Source organism: Bufo gargarizans, chromosome 9, assembly GCF_014858855.1.
Source record: "Bufo gargarizans isolate SCDJY-AF-19 chromosome 9, ASM1485885v1, whole genome shotgun sequence".
Taxonomy (NCBI): domain Eukaryota; kingdom Metazoa; phylum Chordata; class Amphibia; order Anura; family Bufonidae; genus Bufo; species Bufo gargarizans.
The window spans coordinates 4,522,653-4,545,767 of record NC_058088.1 but is presented as its reverse complement, the minus strand read 5'-3'; the positions used below and the strand labels follow the sequence as shown (position 1 = coordinate 4,545,767).

At 42.4% G+C, this 23,115-nt stretch overlaps 2 protein-coding genes across 3 annotated transcripts in view; one reads left to right on the top strand and one right to left on the bottom strand.

Annotated features, from left to right (window-relative positions):
- The first annotated feature begins 482 nt into the window (after positions 1-482).
- On the top strand, positions 483-11,913 carry LOC122919513 (galectin-4-like). Its single transcript, XM_044268585.1, is given in 12 exon segments — positions 483-531; positions 787-954; positions 7,123-7,211; positions 9,129-9,253; positions 9,256-9,335; positions 9,480-9,608; positions 10,088-10,108; positions 10,197-10,235; positions 10,493-10,519; positions 10,787-10,875; positions 11,366-11,528; positions 11,686-11,913. Coding segments are annotated over 11 exon segments (954 nt in total). The 5' UTR covers positions 483-531; positions 787-909; the 3' UTR covers positions 11,833-11,913.
- An 8,148-nt stretch (positions 11,914-20,061) lies between these two features.
- Positions 20,062-23,115, bottom strand: part of LOC122919441 (mucin-17-like) — a 41,004-nt gene continuing 37,950 nt past the window's right edge. For both annotated transcript variants that reach the window (XM_044268480.1, XM_044268481.1), the window contains 3 exons: positions 20,916-21,110; positions 20,286-20,509; positions 20,062-20,203 (listed from right to left, as the gene is read on the bottom strand). In XM_044268480.1, coding sequence (XP_044124415.1) covers positions 20,342-20,509; positions 20,916-21,110 — 363 coding nt within the window. In that variant the 3' untranslated portion in view covers positions 20,062-20,203; positions 20,286-20,341. The remainder of the gene's footprint in view (positions 20,204-20,285; positions 20,510-20,915; positions 21,111-23,115) is intronic.

Genomic DNA, 23,115 nt, shown 5'->3' with positions numbered 1-23,115 from the left:
CTCGAGCCCCATGCTGGGCTCCAAATTTGTTCTGGTTCTGGTCAAGCTGCCAGTTCGGTTGATGTACTGCTCCAAATTAATTAATGTTAAAGTATACGTATACTGAGAGATCAATACTGAGACAGCACACAGCTGGTTAATACTGAGACAACACACAGCAGACAGTACATAGGTTTAGGACAGGAAAGAGTGGGGGGTGTAAGGTGGCGTGGATCTTTCCTATTGGCTATAAACTCTATATTTTCTGTAACATTGATGACAAGAGGAAGCTCCCCCCTCCCCCCTTGCTGGTGGGTGAAGCCATTACTTCTTTCTTTGAAGCTGCTTGCTTGAGCTGAACGGAAACCGTCTTGTGACACATGATAAAGCAAAGAACAAGATTTTTCTTATAGTACCTGACCGCCATTTTAACTACAGTATAGTTCTGAACAAGCAAGTATCCATTTTGTATCAATAGTCCATAACACAATTATCCTCACTTATCAGAACTTCCCACTTACATTTCCAAGTCTTCTTCCATGCAGCACCCAGGTATACGATGATCTAGCGTTCACTTTAATTAAATACATGAGTCCTTAGATTCTAAGTTCCAACAAGCAGGGTCTACAGGGTTTTCTCATCTCATCTTTCTCATCTTAGAAGGTGAGAGGAATCCCCCATGACTATCTATGGTTAGTTATCATTTGCCTTTGTCCACGTATCCATCATCTCCTATCAGTCCATAATCAGGCTTTCCTATCAACTACATGATAACACGACCAAAGGTTCTTCTCCGTCATATTGCAGTGAGCCAGGATCAAAGGTTGAAGGAATGAATAAGACGTAGACCATGCCCATATCACGTGTATAAAAGCAACCTGCCGTGTGTGCAGAGCACTTTTGCATTTTCCTAGGTGGATAACATCAGGCATGGCGTTTGTTTCAGCACTTGGTTACCAGCCGGTTTACAACCCGGTAAGTGACGACTTGGTTCTTTCTGCACATAGACCGCTAATATTTTTATAAATATTTTAGACTCAAATTTTCTTACTTTGAAAAATGTTTACATTTTGAAACAACATCCAATTTAGAGACAATCGCCCCTCAATACAATATTCAAATGTCAAGACCCTGATACTTTTCTGTGCAGTACCATGGTCAAACTTCTCATCGGGTTAGCTCTCCATGGGGGATAAGAGATGAGTTTTTCCAAATAGTTCTGGGTGGAGAAATAGACATTATTTCGTCCTATTAGTGGTGCAGAACATGCCATGTGAATTACCAAGTGGAATTGCAGAATAGAAAGAGACATAGGACATGAAGGAACATACAGTTTTGGAAAATGTATATGTATGGAAAACTTGTAGCTTATGTTTTTGTATGGTGGTCTGTGCAGTTACCTTAATGATCACAAGCCTTATATATTCGTCCATTCATATAAATTGTGTTTTAGCCAGAAGGTAAAGGGTATGTATACTTTTGCAACCATGTTGTTATTGCTAGAATGCATCTGAAAAAAATAAAAAAAACTTTTGCAAGTGACAACCTTCAGTTTTGCTGCTGCGATGATCTATTGACCTAGGGCTTCCTTACCGGGGCTGTCCCATCCTGGGTAATTTTCTCTTATCTTCTAGCATTAAACTTTTATGTGCGCTTGATCAGTATGCTCCAGTACCTGGAACTGCCTGGCATCTCTACCACTAGATGGAAAGCTATATTAGATCCCTTCATGCTTTGACTGATTTCCATTGACAGGTCATACCTTTTGATCATCTGTGCCTACAAAAGAATCCACCAGTACAAACTGTGCCGCTTCTGTATGATCTGTTTAACCACTTCAACCCCGCTAGCTGAAAGCCCCTTCATGACCAGAGCACTTTTTACACTTCTGCACTACACTACTTTCACCGTTTATCGCTCGGTCATGCAACTTACCACCCAAATGAATTTTACCTCCTTTTCTTCTCACTAATAGAGCTTTCATTTGGTGGTATTTCATTGCTGCTGACATTTTTACTTTTTTTGTTATTAATCGAAATGTAACGATTTTTTTGAAAAAAAATGAAATTTTTCACTTTCAGCTGTAAAATTTTGCAAAAAAAACGACATCCATATATAAATTTTTCGCTAAATTTATAGTTCTACATGTCTTTGATAAAAAAAAAATGTTTGGGCAAAAAAAAAAAATGGTTTGGGTAAAAGTTATAGCGTTTACAAACTATGGTACAAAAATGTGAATTTCCGCTTTTTGAAGCAGCTCTGACTTTCTGAGCACCTGTCATGTTTCCTGAGGTTCTACAATGCCCAGACAGTAGAAAAACCCCACAAATGACCCCATTTCGGAAAGTAGACACCCTAAGGTATTCGCTGATGGGCATAGTGAGTTCATAGAACTTTTTATTTTTTGTCACAAGTTAGCGGAAAATGATGATGATTTTTTATTTTTATTTTTTTCTTACAAAGTCTCATATTCCACTAACTTGCGACAAAAAATAAAAAATTCTAGGAACTCGCCATGCCCCTCACGGAATACCTTGGGGTGTCTTCTTTCCAAAATGGGGTCACTTGTGGGGTAGTTATACTGCCCTGGCAATTTAGGGGCCCAAATGTGTGAGAAGAACTTTGCAATCAAAATGTGTAAAAAATGACCGGTGAAATCTGAAAAGTGCAGTGCCCCTTTGCCCACCAAGGCTGCAAAAAAGTGTGACACATCTGGTATCGCCGTACTCAGGAGAAGTTGGGGAATGTGTTTTGGGGTGTCATTTTACATATACCCATGCTGGGTGAGAGAAATATCTTGGCAAAAGACAACTTTTCCCATTTTTTTATACAAAGTTGGCATTTGACCAAGATATGTTTCTCACCCAGCATGGGTATATGTAAAATGACACCCCAAAACACATTCCCCAACTTCTCCTGAGTACGGCGATACCAGATGTGTCACACTTTTTTGCAGCCTAGATGCGCAAAGTTGCCCAAATTCCTTTTAGGAGGGCATTTTTAGACATTTGGATCCCAGACTTCTTCTCACACTTTCGGGCCCCTAAAAAGCCAGGGCAGTATAAATACCCCACATGTGACCCCACTTTGGAAAGAAGACACCCCAAGGTATTCAATGAGGGGCCTGGCGAGTTCATAGAAATTATATTTTTTTTGCATAAGTTAGCGGAAATTTTTTATTTATTTTTTTCTCACAAAGTCTCACTTTCCGCTAACTTAGGACAAAAATTTCAATCTTTCATGGACTCAATATGCCCCTCACGAAATACCTTGGGGTGTCTTCTTTCCGAAATGGGGTCACATGTGGGGTATTTATACTGCCCTGGCTTTTTAGGGGCCCTAAAGCGTGAGAAGAAGTCTGGAATATAAATGTCTAAAAATGTTTACGCATTTGGATTCCGTGAGGGGTATGGCGAGTTCATGTGAGATTTTATTTTTTGACACAAGTTAGTGGAATATGAGACTTTGTAAGAAAAAACAAAAACAAACAAAAAATGTCCGCTAACTTGGGCCAAAAAAATGTCTGAATGGAGCCTTACAGGGGGGGGGGGGGGGGTGATCAATGACAGGGGGGTGATCAATGACAGGGGGGTGATCACCCATATAGACTCCCGGATCACCCCCCTGTCATTTATCACCCCCCTGTAAGGCTCCATTCAGATGTCCGTATGATTTTTACGGATCCATGGATAGGATCCGCAAAACACATGCGGACGTCTGAATGGAGCCTTACAGGGGGGTGATCAATGACAGGCGGGTGATCACCCATATACACTCCCTGATCACCCCCTGTCATTGATCACCCCCCTGTCATTGATCACCCCCCTGTAAGGCTCCATTCAGACGTCCGTATGATTTTTACGGATCCATGGATACATGGATCGGATCCGCAAAACACATGCGGACGTCTGAATGGAGCCTTACAGGGGGGTTATCAATGACAGGGGGTGATCAGGATGATCACCCCCTGTCACTGATCACCCCCCCTGTAAGGATCCATTCAGACGTCCGTATTATTTTTACGGATCCATGGATACATGGATCGGATCCGCAAAACACATGCGGACGTCTGAATGGAGCCTTACAGGGGGGTTATCAATGACGGGGTGATCAGGATGATCACCCCCCTGTCACTGATCACCCCCCCTGTAAGGCTCCATTCAGACGTCCGTATGATTTTTACGGATCCATGGATACATGGATCGGATCCGCAAAACACATGCGGACGTCTGAATGGAGCCTTACAGGGGGGTGATCAATGACAGGGGGGTGATCAATGACAGGGGGGTGATCAGGGAGTGTATATGGGTGATCACCCGCCTGTCATTGATCACCCCCCTGTAAGGCTCCATTCAGACGTCCGCATGTGTTTTGCGGATCCGATCCATGTATCCATGGATCCGTAAAAATCATGCGGACGTCTGAATGGAGCCTTACAGGGGGGTGATCAATGACAGGGGGTGATCAGGGAGTGTATATGGGTGATCACCCATCTGTCATTGATCACCCCCCTGTAAGGCTCCATTCAGACGTCCGCATGTGTTTTGCGGATCCGATCCATGTATCCATAAAAATCATGCGGACGTCTGAATGGAGCCTTACAGGGGGGTGATCAATGACAGGGGGGTGATCAATGACAGGGGGTGATCAGGGAGTGTATATGGGTGATCACCCGCCTGTCATTGATCACCCCCCTGTAAGGCTCCATTCAGACGTCCGCATGTGTTTTGCGGATCCGATCCATGTATCCGTGGATCCGTAAAAATCATACGGATGTCTGAACGGAGCCTGACAGGGGGGTGATCAATGACAGGGGGGTGATCAATGACAGGGGGGTGATCAGGGAGTTTATATGGGGTGATCATGGGTGATCAGGGGTTCATAAAGGGTTAATAAGTGACGGGGGGGTGTAGTGTAGTGTTGTGTTTGGTGCGACTTTACTGACCTACCTGTGTCCTCTGGTGGTCGATCCTAACAAAAGGGACCACCAGAGGACCACGTAGCAGGTATATTAGACGCTGTAATCAAAACAGCGTCTAATATACCTGTTAGGGGTTAAAAAAATCAGATCTCCAGCCTGCCAGCGAGCGATCGCCGCTGGCAGGCTGGAGATCCACTCGCTTACCTTCCGTTCCTGTGAGCGCGCGCGCCTGTGTGCGCGCGTTCACAGGAAATCCCGGCCCTCGCGAGATGACGCGTATATGCGTGACTCTGCGCAGGGCCGCCGCCTCCGGACCGCACATCTGCGTTAGGCGGTCCGGAGGTGGTTAAAGGGAGGGCAGACCCCTGGCCTGGACATTACATTCTTCTCTAAAGGCTCCTTCCCTTTGATCATTCCAAGTTTTTACTTCTTACACACAGATCTTCAATATGCTGTTTCACCTAGGAAAAGGTCCTCTCTAGATTGTATAGATGTCCAACCACATTACATGACATGTTCTTCTGTCCACCTCTGCCACCAGTTGGAACTGTAGACAGGCCATTGACTCATAGTCTCACATTTGGTACAGTTGTTTTGGGGCGGCCATTTTGTGGTTTCACCTTCAATGGCTATTGTCCTTCTTCGTCCATGTAAGGAATCTCCTTCTCATTTAAAAAAAAAAGGTTTGTGGGACAATTCTAAGGGTCGTCTAGATGTCTTTTCCCCAGATATTGGAAACAGACGATAACCCCTTCTTTCTTTCAATGTGTTGCCGAGATCCATTATATTTTTCATCTGGAAGAGCTTATTACCCAAGCCATGGTTATAGCTGAATCTTTTTTCATCCTCTGGACACCATGCTTGCTACACGGCTTGCCTCCCCATTAGTTCGTTCGGGAGGGCTCCATGTGCTTCACAAACTCCTCTCATCTCGCCTTTTTCTTCCTACCCTCTTTTTCTCTGTTTCCTTCCATTTGGGCCTCTTGCACACGACCGTATGGCTTTTTCAGTATTTTGCGGTCCGCAAAAAATGGATCCGCCATAAATACGGATGACGTCCGTGTGCATTCCGTTTTTTGCAGAACGGAACAGCTGGCCCCTGATAGAACCGTACTATCCTTGTCCATTATGCGGACAATAATAGGACATGTTCTATCTTTGAACGGAAAAATGGAAATACGCAAACGGAAGGCATACGGAGTACCTTCGGTTTTTTTTTACGGATCCATTGAAATGAATGGTCCGTATACGTAACGCAAAAAACGGATTGTAAACGGAAAAAAATTGCACCCGCACTGAATCTGGACCCATTCACTTCAATGGGGCTGTTCAGATGAGCGGTTATTTTCACGCATCACTTGCGCGTTGCGTGAAAATCCCAGCAGGTTCTATATTCCGCATTTTTCACGCAACGAAGGCCCCATAGAAATAAATGGGTCTGCGTGAAAATCGCAAGTATCCGCAAGCAAGTGCGGATGCAATGCGATTTTCACACATGGTTGCTAGGAGATGATGTTAGTAAATTGTCAATTTACTGTATTATTAAACCTTATAACATGGTTATACAGGAAAATAATAGCATTCCCAATACAGAATGCTTACTAAAATGTGGCTTGAGGGGTTAAAAAAAAATTAAAAAATTTACTGACCTCATCCACTTGTTTGCGTAGCCGGCAGGGTCTTCTTTCTTCTTCTTTCAGGACCTTTGATGACGTAATAACCATGTTATAAGGGAAAATAATAAAATGAATAGAACACCTAACCCAAACCCGAACTTCAGTGAAGTCCGGGTTCAGGTCTGGGTACCACATTCAGGTTTTTTTCACGCACGCATTGCACTCGCGCGGAAAAAACGGAACATCGGAACACAATTGCAGTCAAAACTGACTGCAATTGCGTGCCTGCTCGCGAGGTTTTCCTGCAATGCACACGCAACGCATCCGGAGCAGATCCGGGACGCCCGTGTGAAAGGGGCCTTATTCTCCATTCCTCTTGTTTTTTTGTTTTTCTGACCTTTGGTTAGCCATAAAACTATAGCACAGGTATCAGATATCTTTTTTTTCTCCCTCCTTTTGAATATAGATTATTTGCAAAGTATCTTAATTTTTTATATTAAATGCACAAGAGCAATTAAAAACTGGTAACAAAAGTATACATACCCTTTAATATTTCTTCTTATTGGGCACTTCACTTATTATTTTTATTTGTCTATCTTTCTTTAGACTATTCCTTTCAGGAACCCAATTTATGGCGGTGTGCGGCCTGGCATGTCGGTTTACATTCAGGGTTCGATCCCTCATCATGCTAACGGGTAACTAACTACCGTAGTTGTCTCAGGGTAGGCTCACAAAGAGGTTTTTTGAGGTTTTGAGGCAGATTTTCCTGCGGGCTTTTCAACCAAAGCAAAAAAAAAAAATTTGCCTCAAAACCTCTAAAAATATTCGGTGTGAACCTAGCCTTTATCTATTTGGCATCAGATATTAGAACTGGCTGTATTACACCAACAGAATATCAGACCAATAGTTGGAGTGTGTGTGTAATTGGCCATCTGACCAATGGGTGGTCAGAAAATCTGTCAGATAATCTGTTGGTTTAATACAGCACTAGGTATGCAAAGTATTTGGTTGATCCCCTTGTCCAGAGTGACTGCCATAGACATGAAAGTTGTCCACTTCAATGGACTCTGATTGGGATCTAAATGTCTGATCCTCCAAACAAAGGCTATATAAGCAGCCCTATTAAGAGGGAGCCCAATCCAGTTTGATTTTTGGTTTTAATGTATGATGAGAACCTACAAGGATGTGGTCTCCACAGGGGTTACAATGTTAGCAGGCAAGGATGTGAAAATATACTTGGGTCATATAAATAAGATGGACCTCATGTTACAGGAGGTTAGGAGTGTGGTAATGTCAAGCGGCTCCTGAAAGGGGCCCGATTTTTATCCTTTCTATGAGGCCTCACATACAAAGCACTGCCCTCACAGTCTGTCCGTGGCGGAGGAGCAAAAATTATATAAAATATTGGATTTTTAGCTGTGAGATTTTTTTGTTTTCCCCAAACTAAGTGCCACCAGAGCTGTAGACACAAAATTTTAGATTGTCTTCCTTTTCATGGATGCACTAGAACCATAGGCCCAATTTATCATCATCTGATGTAACGCCACAATATAATGTGAATGTGGTAATCAGTAATGATGTTAATTATTATGTGAGCCCTATGTGACTTGGCTCAGTCAATCAGGTAAAATGTTATATATGGCATTTAGTTGATTACGGCAATATCAGTACAATTTGGCTTCCAGAGTGCTCTATTTTATTGCAGGTATTAGCACACAAGCTTTATCAGGTAATGCTCCGTAGAGCAGAAGTGCACACCCTCTAGTTCGGAGGCCTATCTAGTACTGCTTTTAAAATGGATGATGCAATATATGAAATTGGCCAATGGAGTTCAAGGTCTGGTCACCAGGTCATGTCTCTGTTACAAGGACTTTTCAGGGTGTGGTCCCTTCATGGGATGTTGGCGCTTAAGTTCCTCACTGGTTCCTCACCCTCTTTCGTTTGACTCCTCCTTCTAGGGGAGCCTAAAAGAAACTAAGAGCTCAGGGGGATGCTTGGACAGTAGTCTAGGCAGACACTAAAGGACATTTGCACGCTTTCTGGCTTATTGTTTGGCAGCCCTTTTCCTTTTTGAGAGGGCTTGCAATAAATTGTATTCACTTTTTCACATAAAGACAGAAAAGAGGAAGATAATGACTACACTCTGCTGAAGGTACACTGACATGAGCTACTTTTAATACTTTGACCCACATGATCCATGCCCTAGTACTACAGGTACACTTGTCACGATAATGGGTGTTTTTTTTTCGGATATGATCTATGGCTTGTTCACGCTTGATATTATGACTAACTCGTCTAGGATATAACACTTATGGACAATTTTTAGGAAAGGTTACTGCTGGTATCTGAGGATTTTTGGAGTTGGACCCACACTGATCATACATTGATCATTGATAGGGGTCCCAGGGCATGAACCCTCCTCAGATCACAGATTAATAGGCCATAATTCACAGAGACCCCACCCCCACCCCATTTACATTATGTGATCATCATTACACCATATATGCTCTTCTCTTAGGTAGGTGCAGAGCAGGTGAAGGCCAGGAAATGAAAAGACCTTTTAACAGAAAAGATCCATCATTGTAACTTTGGTGTCCTTGTGTTCCTCTTAGGTTCTGTGTGAACTTTGCGTGTGGTCTTTACGAGGGAGCAGACATTGCTTTCCACTTTAATCCCCGCTTCCAAGGGAAGGACAAGGTGGTGTTTAACAGTTTTGATTCTGGATCATGGAGAGGTGAAGAAAAAAGAAAGATGGTTTCCCTTTTCACAAAGGCGGGTACTTTGAATTGGTGTTTTTTATCAATCCTGGAAGCTACCAGGTAAGGAATCAAAACATGGACAAGACCTATTTCTACTAAACCACGATCTCTAATCCAAGATGTTTTACTTCTGCATACAGTTTACCAATGATAGTTCATCCTTCTATAGCAAAAATAATCACCATCCATTCTCATCCTGTCCAGGTGAACGTAAATGGTTCCTACTTCTACGAGTTCAGTCATAGAATTCCTCTAGAGAGGGTGGAGTCTGTTCATGTAGATGGAGATGTCATTATCCAATCTTTGAGCGTTGTTGGAGGAGCAGCAGGTGGGGTGAGTAAAACGTTGGTTATAAAGATTGCAAAGGTTGCAAAGAAAAGTACATGCCAATGATACACAAAAGAGGAACATATGATGTCAAGAGAAGGAAACTTTCGAAGTAGAGTAACTTACTAGAGACTAAAGTTGGCCATACACATTAGATTGATGTTGGCAGCACCGGCTGACCATCTAATGTGTGTATGGGGACCCCTGACTCTGCCCCGATGGCAAATATCAGGGGAAGGAAAGATCAATCACAATGAATTTGAAAAGCAATTTGGCAGTGACTTAGGGAAAAGACAGCTGAAAGGGAAACATGATGGTGACTTAAGGAGGAAAGGGAAGAGCAAAGTTCTCATCGCTAGGCAGGAGATGGGTTAAAGAACTATAATTGTAAATTCAGAAAATAGAACAATTGGTAGCCGACATATACAAGACTCTAAAATATTAGAATTAACCTGCATTTTTTCCATTTTCCCTTCTTATTGTAGGGCCCAATGGTTACTCCCGAGGTAGGTGTCATTGGATAGAGTTATTAGTTGAATCACTAGGCACCTGGACATGTGGTTATTGTAATGGGTTTTCTCTCTGTCTCCTAAGGTGATGCCATTGCATGGATATCCATCAATGACCCTGCCGGTAAGTATATGTTCATCAGTTAGGCTCTGTACAAACTGTGTCAGAGAAATTCGGCATTTGTCCTGCCAAGAGCTCCCAGTGTATATGTCAAAGTACTGATAGGGTTGCATTCACCCAAAGGAGACCAAGCGTGTCCTTTTGGCCTCCTTTGGAGTGGTTTATGCTGCTTTAACGCAGTGTGTCTGTCTGTACACATACTTTCTTAGCAATGCATTAAGATTATGTAAACTCCATAATAATTTTTTTCTTCTTCTCAGGCAATGGGAGGACCCACCTATAACCCGGTCAGTATACAGGGGTCTTCGGCAAATCCCGTTCTCTGTGTATATCCACAAGCTTGTCTTTCTGTCCCCTTGTCCAGTAACGTATTCCCCAACAGGTCACATTGTAATGATTTCCCTATATATCTAGAGTAATGACTGATTGTTAATTTCTTGTGCAATCTTAAAGATATTATCACATGACCGGTTGGAGGGTGAGGAATAATGCTCTCCACTATGATGTGGCCATGTTCTTGCCTCTTGACATTTGTGTGCATTGCCTCCTTGCAGCCTGTTCCTTACTATGCAAACATACCTGGAGGAGTAACACCAAAGAGGACCTTTGTGATCAGAGGGTTCATGCCAATGGGAGGCCAAAGGTGAGGGAGTGGTGGTACTATGAAGTGACTCATTATAGTCTAATATTTGCCTCACTGAACAAATATAATAATTTGCACATTATTATGAGCTAACTCTGTTATTTCCTGGAGCCAATTTACTACTGATGATGGTAATGGAGTTGGCTATTTTTTATTAATTATAATATTGTGTAATCATAGAGGAGAATATTTGTTGTCTCGGTGAATCTCTGCCACCATTTTCGGTTAGAAATTCTCTGATGATAAACTCCTTAAATAAATGTTTATCAGAATTGGCGCATCGCTTTACTGTTATACAGTTATAAATCCCCAACATAGCGTTAAAACAGAATATTCTTGTTGACTGCATCCACCACTAGAGGGAGCTTAAGAGTTTACAGTTTATGCCCTAAGCTCCTGTTCTCCCCCTAGTGGTGGCTGCAGGCAACGAGAATGTTGTTATAGATCTAGGACCTAGGGATACTTAATAACGTGTTTCTTTTTTTTCTAGTTTCCACATAAATTTTGCGACATCAAGTGGTGACATAGCTTTACACTTTAATGTTCGCCTAAATGAGTTTACAGTGGTGCGAAACAGCAAAATTGGGGGCGATTGGGGTGCTGAAGAGAGGGACATGGCTGACAACCCCTTTGTGCCAGGGCAGTATTTTGATGTAAGTATCTGCACTTCTAATGACTATGAAAAGAGTTTGGGATTGATGGGTTCACAGGCAGGGGTGCAGACAGTCCATGTTTTATACCTTGGGGTCTGTTTTAGGATGTTTAGCTGATCATAGGACCAAGAATGAACTATGTGGTATATTCCTACAGATCTCTGTCCGGACCGGCAATGGGCGATACAAGGTCTTTGTGAATGGACAACCCTTCTGCGAGTACTTTCACCGCTTCCCAGCCATGCAAATGATTGACACCCTGGAGATTGGAGGAGATGTGGTGCTCTCACTTGTACAGTTTTAAATACTTCCAATTGTGCCCTAAAGTGGAGAGCAAAATTAATTCTGTTCTATGTTAAAAGGGACAGATACCCAGGTCAAAGATTCTAAAACTCAGCTCTACTGATGAGTATTAATAAAATGTAAAAAAAAAATATATCTAAACTCTATTGTGCAGAACGGTCCCAGATTTGTTCTGTGGGGTGGCAATGGTTGGCTTTGGCGTGCTGGAACCAGTCAGTTTGAAACAACTCCTTAGGGACTAATTCTAACATGGGCAAAAGTCCTGAAGCCTCCTGCGCAACTCCTGTATGCCCACTAGTGATTGATGGCTACTGTCTCTCAACTGGGTAAAGGACTGAAAGAGTTGGGTCCATGGGGTGTCCATGAATACAGCAGAAGCCATAGCTGGGGTCCGCTGTATTCTTCCTATGGAGTTAATATACAAACAGCCGTTCGTACCTGGACTTAACATGGACTGCAAATTTTGAAGTGGTCATCTCAGGATAGTCATTGGTGCTATATCTTTAGAACAGGCCGCCTATGTCCGATTGACAGAAGTCATAAGGAAAGTATGTGCAACCGGTGCACAGCAGTCCAGTAGGTAAGGGGGGCCTCTGCTTCCTCTATCATAAGGGAGATATTCTGACTGGAGAGCCCATATACTGTCCTTGTACAGGGACCCACAGGTGTCTATGTCCGCCCCTGGCCGTCATGTAGCTGCGCCTTCTTCAGCGCAGAAGTGTTTCCCTTTGATATTTTAATCCAAGTATCCACAGAAGAGAGAAACATACAGACATGTAATGATGCGGGGAGGAGAAAGTGCTGGTGCATACTTGTATGTGGTGGCGTCTGTGACTTGGTGACAATAGACAGTCCACCGTTGCCTTAGAAAATGGCTGACTGTAGCTGCTCTGGAGCACAAACTGCTGCTTTAACAAGCAACACACCGTGTAGATGAAGAAGAGGAACATTCATGATTATATTGAGTTTTAGAGCAAAGATTAATTGTAATACGACTTTATTTTTCTTTTATTATGAAAATGATTACAGGGAACATCATACATCTTGGGAGGTAGAAACGAGAGGGCTACAAGAGCTATATACACAGCATAGACTATCTTCATAATAGGCAGTCAATAGGGCTTTTAATAAATATACTTTACACACGTATATACAATATATTCTTCCACTCTAATCATCACAATCATCCCCTGACGTACTCGCCATGAATCAGTCCCAAGGAGTAGGACCTCACAAAAAGTGGGCTGACTTAAAGACCATAGTAATCCGGGAAAAGTCCTTTAACAGACATGCTCATGTAGTTGCTTACCTCATATACATCTTCCCCATGCTTTTTTTGTTTGGACTCGTCTGATCCAATTTCCCCATGTAAACCAATCCCTCTGGTTTGTTTCCATCCTGTATGTAGCACTTCCTGTTGCTGTATCCAGTCAAAAAACCCATGATGCACTGCTCCTTCATCGCCCCAGCTCTAGGACCGCCCCTAACAACTGCCAACTAGTTTATAGCTCCTCCCGCCAAGCTAGTCACCTAGACACTCCCCTATCACTGCCCCGCCCATGGACATAACATCACAGGAAATAAGAAATAGCCGCATGGACATGGTCATGTGACCAGAGCCCAGTACAGAAGCGCAATAAAAGTAAAATAAATACATTACAGAATTACAGCTACCTTTATACATGATTATTTTAAAGGATTTGGATGCAAAATGGAAAACCCCTTTAATACAGTTGCCCATTTCTATAATACCTCATACATTTGATTGCTGCCAGATCCCCAACAATCCAGGGAATCGGCTGGTCATTTCCTAGGTCCAGGATGGACAGTTGGCCCTACATGAACCCGACATGAACTGAAGCTCCAAAAACTCTTAGTAAGATTGTTCAGGTCCATCACAAAAACAGTGTCTCTGTTGTTTGGTAGGACAAGCTTCTCCTTCAGGATCTGTAAGGGTCCCAACATCCAGTCCACATGACTTTTATGACACATCTGATTGTTGAGTCAAAAAAGTGCATCTTGTCTACTGACTATTCTGTTAACAAATATGTTAAATAACCCTTAATTAGGTGGTTCACATTGGAAAGTCCCTTTTGGTTAGAAGGGTACCCTAAAAATAAGCTGATCCTATGGTGCTCTGCAGCTGGGACTCTAAATGATTAGCTGTAACCTAGCAGCAAGTGTTCAATTCTTCAGCAGTGCCCCCACAGGAGGAATGAAGCATTACAAGCTACCCAATAAAATCAATGAGCTACCTGTTTTACATTGGGTCCTCCAGATCCCGTCTGGCCACATTTGCTCACAAGCATCTATAATACACTAAACACACTAGAATATATCTACACCTGGATGGATAGTAGTGGCTTCCATACCAACATTTTACTCTTACAGGAGCATAAGAGCAGGTGACCACTCTCGGATGTAATTTGCTGGTTCCATACGTTTCCTCAGGTGGCACCTTTGCCACGTAAGTCATGTTCTATGTTGGTGGAGGTCCATTCACATATGTGAGCATCAGAGACCAAGAGAAGCTCTTGGAAGGGCAGGTTTGATGATCCCATGGGAAGAAAAAAGAGGTAACCAGGACCAGGAACAAGATTGAGGCAAAGACCAGACGCCGAATCCAGACGCAAAGGGAACATGAAGGTTTGTAGGAGGTTTCCTGTAGGTCCAGATGTGATAAGTCATCCCTGACAGGGAAGGCAAAGATCTGAGGGTTAGTTACTGAACATATTGTGCATGACCTTATGTTACTTATGGAAAATCGTTATCGTAAGTACTGTATACTCAAAAGTTCATTTTCTTCCATTTTTGGAGCTGAGGAGCCTTAAACTTGGAAAACTCCTTTAATAAACATTATCAGGGGTTGGGCCTACCATCATATTCTGCAATGCCCCATTACCCCTGCCCATGATCATTTTTGTGGTCTGAAGCTGTGACCCATGTCCCATCTGCAATACCATAGTTTGGAAATTTCCCAGCACCCAAATTGAATCTTGCAATTAAAGTATCAATTTATTGTACAAAATGACATCCAAGATTTGATCCAGACATATAGTATGTAATATTGTTTTGAAAAAAAACACAGATTCGGTCCACCTAGGACCTTCCTCAGCGGCAATAAGTCTGTGATATGCAGATCGTGGCTTGCAACGTACTGGATCTAGTACTATCTGCATATCTCAGATTTACTGCCACTGAGGAAGGTTCTAGATGGACGGAAACGTCCGACTGCATGAAACACTGTGGCTCTTTTAAACAATGTTACATACTGCATGTCTGGATCAAATCTTGGACTGTTGTTTTCCCCAATAAATTCATACTTTAATTGCGAGATTCAATTTGGGTGCTGCGAAATTTTCTAAATATTGTGTGTGTACTTCGCTAGCACCAACGCAAGTACAGAGCCCAATCTGCACAAAATCATCTGCAATACCCAGACACGACCTGCGGCCAGGGGTGGTGCTGTTTTACTAATCCTGTAAACCCTTTGAAATACAGTTGCACAAATCACCACATTATAAAACCAAAGAGATTTCTACCCGTTCTCCATAAGAATTGTACACGTCTGGCTTTGTAGGCTTCAGGGTCCCCTTTCGTATCCTAGAACATGAAGATCATTTATAGAATCAAGATCTAGTACGGCTATAGGTGGTTTTCACTTATTATGTCTTTAAAAATGATGACATCACTGCTCCTAGCGACAGGCTGACAACTCAGGGGAACAGCTGCCCCTAGTGGACAAATAGAAATATTTTTAATAAATGCTCCTTTCTCTACTGTCAGCGGTGAAAACATGCTCCGTAGCTTACAAACAGTATAATAAAAACAATCTTATGCTCCCCTCGCTCTGATCCCCTGCTGATCACATTCCAAAGTTGAAAATAAGGGCTGGAAGTGGAGCACAGCTGGGACCTGGGCACCATCCCTGCCAGGGAATTGGCGAGGTGGGTATAGTATTTTATTTTATTTTGCCATTTGCAGGCCAAGGAACATTCTTTCAAATGTGCTGGAATACCCCTTTAAAAACAGATTGCAACTTCTTCTTTCTGTGCTGGTCTATGATCTTAAAGGGTAGCCGTTGCCTCTCCTGATGTTAGTTTTAGTAACTACTTGCATTTCCCATGTAATACAAATACTGGACATCTATTCTTATGACTCTGTGTTATGCCATTCCTTTATTATTCCTGCTAGAAGCCGCAAGTAAATTACTGGCACTTTGCAGTGAAGGTACAGCTGGGTGTTACCTGTTGAGGGTGTGTCCCTGCACAGTCTGACACTGGCACCACTGATTGGATAATATCAGACAGTGCAGAGACACACCCCCAACTGGTAAAACCCAGATGGGCCTTCACTGCAGACTGCTAGTAATTCATTCATAACTTCTAGCAGGAATAATAAAGGAATGACCCAACATAGAGTCATAAGAATAGATGCTGGAGAATTGTTATTACATAGGGGTGCAAGTAGGTACTAAACCAGACATGTCAGGAAAGGTGACAGCTCCTATTTTAGCTGCCCAGACACCAGTTGATATGTGTCAGCTGAATGCTCATTTGGCCGTACACAATCATGCTCTGCTCGGCTTACCTCCCATGAGAACAAAGAATCAAGCATGAAATAAACACGCCTGATCCTTCTTTCCCTACCAAAGGAAATTTGTCATATCCCTGTACACATAAGACGGCCAGCCAAAATACACTGACTTGGCTCTTACATGTAAGGTCACCTTTAGTGCCGGGATTTATGCCACATGCAACAAAATGCTGCCCCCTACAGTCAGGGAAGGATATGGACTGAACCTGAAGTGCAATCCTGGAGTCAATCCATAACCAGATAAGTCCTGCATGTGTTCTTGTTCTGCATAAATTTGACCTAAAACTACATCAGATTTTCACACAAGTCCTAAAAGCAGATAATGCTAACCAAATTAAACAAATGATTCAAAAATAATAGACTTGGCCATTTAATGATTGAGGAAAATGATCCAACATCACACGTCTGTAAGTGGAGAAAGTAAGTGACCCTTTTCTTTCAGTATCTGTGTGACCCCTCTTGTGCAGCAATAACTGAAACTAAATATTTCCAGTAATTGTTGTTTAGTCCTTCACATTGGCTTGGAGGAACTTTAGTCCATTCCTTCATACAAAACAGAATAACTCTGTTATGTTCGTGGGTTTCCTCCCATGAACTGCTAGTTTTAGGTCCTTCCTCGACATTTCTCCTGGATTAAGGTCAGGACTTTGACTCGGCCCTTCAAAAATTTTAACTTCATTCTTCTATATTCATTCTTTGGTAGAACGAATTGTGTGCTTAGGGTCATTGTCTTGCCGCATGACATTATCTTTAGATTCAGCCTAACTCTTGGTGTGAACTTTGTTGGCTTACCACTCCTGGTGAGGGCAATAAAGGTCTTGAATTTACTCCATTTGTACACAATCTTTCTGACTGTGAGTTGGTGGAGTCCACACTCTTTAGAGATGGTTTTTCCATGCTGTTGAGCATCAACAACTCTTCTTCTGAGGTCCTCAGAAATCTCACCTGATTGTCACTCCATTTTTTTCAAAACACCTGGCTCTAATTTTACCTTCAAGTGATCTTCTAATCCTAAAGGTTTACATACTTTTAACACTCACAGACATGTGATACTGGATCATTATTCTCAATAAATAAATGACCAAGTCTATTTTTTTTTTACTCATTTGTTTGATTTGGTTATCTGTATCTACCTGTAGGACTTGTGTAAACATCTGATTTAAGTCAAATTTATGCAGAAATATAAAAAATTCTGAAGAATTCACAAACTTTCAAGTACCAAGGTATGTCAATGGGCATCTCACCTGATTTTTTGCCGCCCTCTTCTTCTTTCGCGGACGTCTCCTCTGCCCAGAGCAGTTTGGTTGTGACCGACTGTCAGTCATCTCCACATGGGAAATTAACGGACTATCAGCATTCCAGGAATATCCAGGGAGAGCAAAATGATTGTCCATCCTGTATTCAGAGTCTGGCTGATCTGTGGAGAGGGAAACTGAGAACCAGGAAGAAAGGGGGAGAGGGGGAATTATAAGTCCACAAGATGCAGTGATGTCATTTGTACATGTTTTATGGAGGACTGTCACCTTTTCCTTAAAAAAATACAGTTCAGGTTAATACTGGTAGAAAGGCCACCGAGCTTACAAGATATAAGTCTGACTTCCTCTAGTGGCCACTAGGGGGAGAGCACTCCATTGGTACAGCTCCCATTAAAGAGCTGTGTAAATGCATATGCTCCCCCTAGTGGTGGTTAAGGAGAATTACATCGCTGGTAAAATGTAACCTAACTTAAAAGGTCCTCTTCTAAGATTTGGAAATGGCAATAGTAATGCTGCTTGAATGAGTACCTCATTAAAAAAATAAAAATAAGATATTTTTAAAATACCAAAGCAATTTTTGAACCATATTGTAATTGTCATCCTCCTAGAAGGATCTAATCAATGTAAGGTTATGAAATATTTAATGTTCTGCTTTGAAGAAGGTCTGTCCACTCTCCAGATATGTCTGGTTTAGTAAATACTCATATTCCCCATGAAATATCGATTCTGGAGCATTCTTTTTTATAACCTTGCATGGTGTTATTCCTCTGTTATGCCTCCTAGTACTGTATCAATAAACTGATAACCAGGTGTTACCATTTGGGGCATTGTCCCTGCTCAGTGTGGCACTGGATAGTGTCAGACTGTGTAGGGACATGTTCCCCAACTGGTCACACCCAGTGGTCAATTTATTCACAAATGTTTAGGAGGAATAAGAGAGGAATGGCACAATGCAAAGTTTTGGAAATGTTATATAAGGGGGAAGGCAAGTATGGTGGTGATAGGGCCTGTGAAGAACCCGGAAGTCCCACATATTGGTCAGATCTTCTACGTACATTTCATGCCTGTAGGACATTTACCAGAACAGGTCTTGATGTCTTGTGCCATGCCTGTCTCCAGGTGTAGCAGAGAGCTGTGCCGTGCCTGTAGGGTGAGAGGGTACAGGCTGTAGTACGAGATAAGTACAATAAACCATAGTCGCTGAAATACGAACTACAATTCACTAAAAAACAGACTAATTTTTCTAATGCCTCTAAAGGAACATGAGGGGGGGGGGGGGAGTAATTTACTAAAATTTTTACACTAGTTTTTGTTGTAAAAAATAGTCGCAATTTAGCAACTTTTTAAATGCCTGTGCGACAATATTTTGTCACATGTGCGTTTTTAGGCCATCCGCTCCACTTGGGAGTGGCGGGAGCATGTCAAGGGCCGGGGCTAGTACTTTAGCTCCAGCAAACCAGGCACAAATGGGAGTAGAAACTACTCTAGTCAGGGGCTGGAGTAGTCTTTACTCCAGGCGCATGGACTGCCGAAGGTGTGCCTACTTTATGATGAGGCGCAAGGTGTAAAAAACTGGTCTTTGTAAATGACCACCATAAAGTCTCAAAGTAAACGGATGATAATTTTGCCCTCACTTAAGAATTTTTCCCTTGTTCTGGAAACAAAGAGTCTTGTAGAAAGCAATGCAGAGAATGCAGGGTAATCTATCGCTAATCTCTTCCGAATTCCGCTAACGGACCATCAAGAAAGGACAGAGGAGGAGGCGTCTCCTGCGGCCAGTTGTCTTCTAGTCAGACAATGGGCAGTGAGGAAGTGAAAGGGGGACATCACTGATCTCCTGGGACACAGAGGGAATATTTCTTTAATTTTAATTGTAATATGAGGTAAAATAGGATTGAAGGAGCTGTGATATATATATATTTTTCTATGTTTAGTGTTTCTTTCAATTAGAAGTGATACGCTCGTCCATGGGAAGGAAGGATTTAGTGAAATCATATGTCTCCATATAAAGGTTTCTATATATCAGTGAGGGTTGCCCTCAAAAGCTTGATAAGGGATGGACTGGTTTAGTGAAATGCCCCCATTTACAGCTTGACAATCTTGTTAACCTCTTGGGGAGGCCGGAACTTGGCCTTGGAGGTCTCCACTTTTAGCTACAGCATCTCTAGAGGAGCTGGGTGAAAAGCAGACTCTGGTGAAAGGTAATGTCTATTGAAAACCCATAAAGTCCACCTGATTGTAAATGACACACAATAAAAGACTAGCACTACAAGCAAATTGGCATTAAGACATGGAGAGAAACCTTTGTACTTACTGATGTAGTTTCCATCCATCTTTGCCCATGAGTCTGCTCTTCAGTCCACTCTAAATGACAACTGTCCAATGGTGGAGCATGGTTGGTATGAATATTGTCCAAAGGTTCCTTGACCTGTTGTCTTCTCATATTGGAATAAGTAATACCAGAGTATGAGCTGAGACTGCTCCGAGATCCCTCACTTGTCTGGGGAAGCTTCCAGGGTGCTAGGGAAGGAATGGTATGTGTTGTCATTCTAAAGTGTGGCTAGATGGTTTTTGGAGTAGAAGACAAACAAAAGTTGCATACCAGAGGTGGCTGTGTAGAAAGACTCTTGTCCATCATGAGAACTAGATCTTCCAACATCACCTAATGGGTCCCACTCCAGGTCCACCGGCAGGGACTTCACTGGTAGACGGATCATTAATTGGGCTTGAAACTTCTCCATCTTCAAGGTCCAGATCTAAAAACACATCTGAAGAACCCGATGACAGATGTTCTATGGCACCATCTAGGAAGTCATCCTCAAATACCTTCAAGAGAAAATTAAGAAATATTTTATTTCATTATTCCATTATTGTTAACTGATGCTAGGTAGGAAATAATATCTTTAACTACTAATACAATTTATATCACTTTCATTGAGTTTGAGAAACGATAGCTAGGCCCAGTGCATGGTCATCTCCTCCCTTTCCAAAAAGCAGGGATGGTAGGAGCTAGGAGAAGCCTGCAGAAACTGGTAATCGCAGGAAGACATGGTGGAGTGGACTGGGTACAGACATCAGTGACATAAAGACCTAAAGACCAACATTTCAAATCTATATCTCTGCGTCTTATCGGTTAGTAAGAGAAATAATATAGGCAACGCTCAAATTATTAAAGCACATCAATGATACCTGCACCATACTCTACGCATAAGTGGATTTATACTGTACATACCAGTTTGGTGCTCACAAGTCTCTTCTGTAAGCGAGAGAGACGAATATAAATCTGTTGGCAGTACGACCCTAGCTCTGTCATCTCCACCTCTAGGTCTACGGCGTCCCGAGGATCACTGTTATCCATCAGTTGGTCCCCTCGCTCTAGAAGACCCTCCACCCTTTTCATGTTGCTCCAAACATCTTCTTGGAAGGCCTAGAATGAATGATCAACTCAAGCTGTAACATAACTACTGGCAAATGCCCGATGTAAGACACTGCTAACATCACTGGGCATTGTAAGCATTGTGCATAATAAAAATATTTAGAAACGTTGAAATTTCAGCTAAAACCCATAAATGATTTGAAACAAATTGTTTAAGTTACCGTATATACTCGAGTATAGGCCGACCCGAATATAAGCCGAGGCCCCTAATTTTACCCCCCAAAAATGGGAAAAATTATTGACTTGAGTATAAGACTAGGGTGGGAAATGCAGCAGCTACTGGTAAATTTCAAAAATAAAAATAGATACCGTACCAATAAAATTACATTAATTGAGGCATCAGTAGGTTAAAGGTTTTTGAATATTTATTTCAAAGAAAAACAATATGGTATCAACAATAACTTTAACAGTACAAAAACCAAGTAAATCGAATATTCGATTTTTGGGAAAATACCAGTTCATGCGAATTTTTAATGCGAAAATTTGAATGCGATTTGTTTGCGAATTTTCGCAATCAAGAAAATACCCCTCCCTACTTTATACTTGGCCAGGGAGGGGGGGCTGTCCAGGGGGAGGGGGGGATGTCCAGGAGGAGGGGAGGCTGTGCAGGGGCCGGTACTTACTGCCGGTGTAAATCTCGCAGTCTGCTCCCAGTGTAAATCTCGCGGCCCGCGTGTCTCGCGAGATTTACACTGGGAGCTTAACAGAGGTGCCGTGCGGACGTGCTGGGAGCTGACCGGAGCAGCTGTAAAGGTAAGTAACAGCTTCTCCGGCCCCCAACATGTCATGGTCTGTATTATGGCAATGTAAGTTGCCATAATACAGACCTAGACTCGAGTATAAGACGAGGGGGCTTTTTGAGCACAAAAATATGTGCCAAAAAACTCGTCTTATACTCGAGTATATACGGTAGATATATTTTTTTTTAACAACTTACGAACAAGAGTAGTGCTGCTCTTTACACCCTTATATTTGGTAGCACTGTCTCTTCTCCCTGTCTCAGCTACTGTCACAATGAGTCTCGTGGTGGGGCAGGCAAGGATACTGGGTGTAGTCTTCTTTGATATTTGAACTACTTTTTAGGATTCTATACTGTACCCCATTCTCATTGTTTTTGACCTCCATTATCACACTGCTGGCTTGTTTGACTGTGTTTACATCTTCTCCATGGTTCTGCTACTTGATTTTGCCTGATCTATCCTAACTGACCCCTGGTTTTTCTGACCAGCTCATTTCTGTCCCACAGTACCAAATACCTGATTCTACCTCACTGCCTTAACCAATCACTGGTTGGACCATGTTTCAGAATCCAAGTTCTTCATCGTTTTACCCTTCCCAGTACATTTAAAATTATTTTCCTGTTATTTTTGCCGGTAGTAGCCATATTTTCAACCACTCCGGCTAGATGTTATCCAGGGAAACAAACACTTGACCAGCTTAGGGCACCTAAGTCCTGGGGTCAGCTTAATACCTCAACCCTAACCAAAATTGTGGGTAAAGGAGGGTACTATAAGTGAATTGCTCCATCCGGTTAAGTCCTTCCCTGGGTATTAAAGTGATCCAACAGTTTAAGGAAAGAACAAGAGATGGATGTTAGGCTGGTTTCCTATATGCCCCTTACCTTCCATGATTTGGATATCATGAAGACATTTTAAAGGGGTTTTCCAAGATATATATTTTTTTTTTACTGATGACCTATCCTCACGAGTATTTGATCTCTGGGGGTCTGACCTCCGGGAACCCCGCTGATCAGCTCTTTGAGAAGGCAGCAGGGCTCTTGTGAGTGCTACAGTCTTCTCTCAGCTCACCAAGTATAGCGGCTGTGCTTGGTATCGCAGTTCAGCCCCATTCACTTTTATGGAGCTGAGCTGCTCCTAGGCCACATGATAAATGAATGTGTTGTCACCCAACCTAGGGAAAGCTGCGAGAAGGCCATGACGCTCACAGGAGCGACACTGCCTCCTAAAAACAGCTGATCTAAGGAGAGGTCATTAGT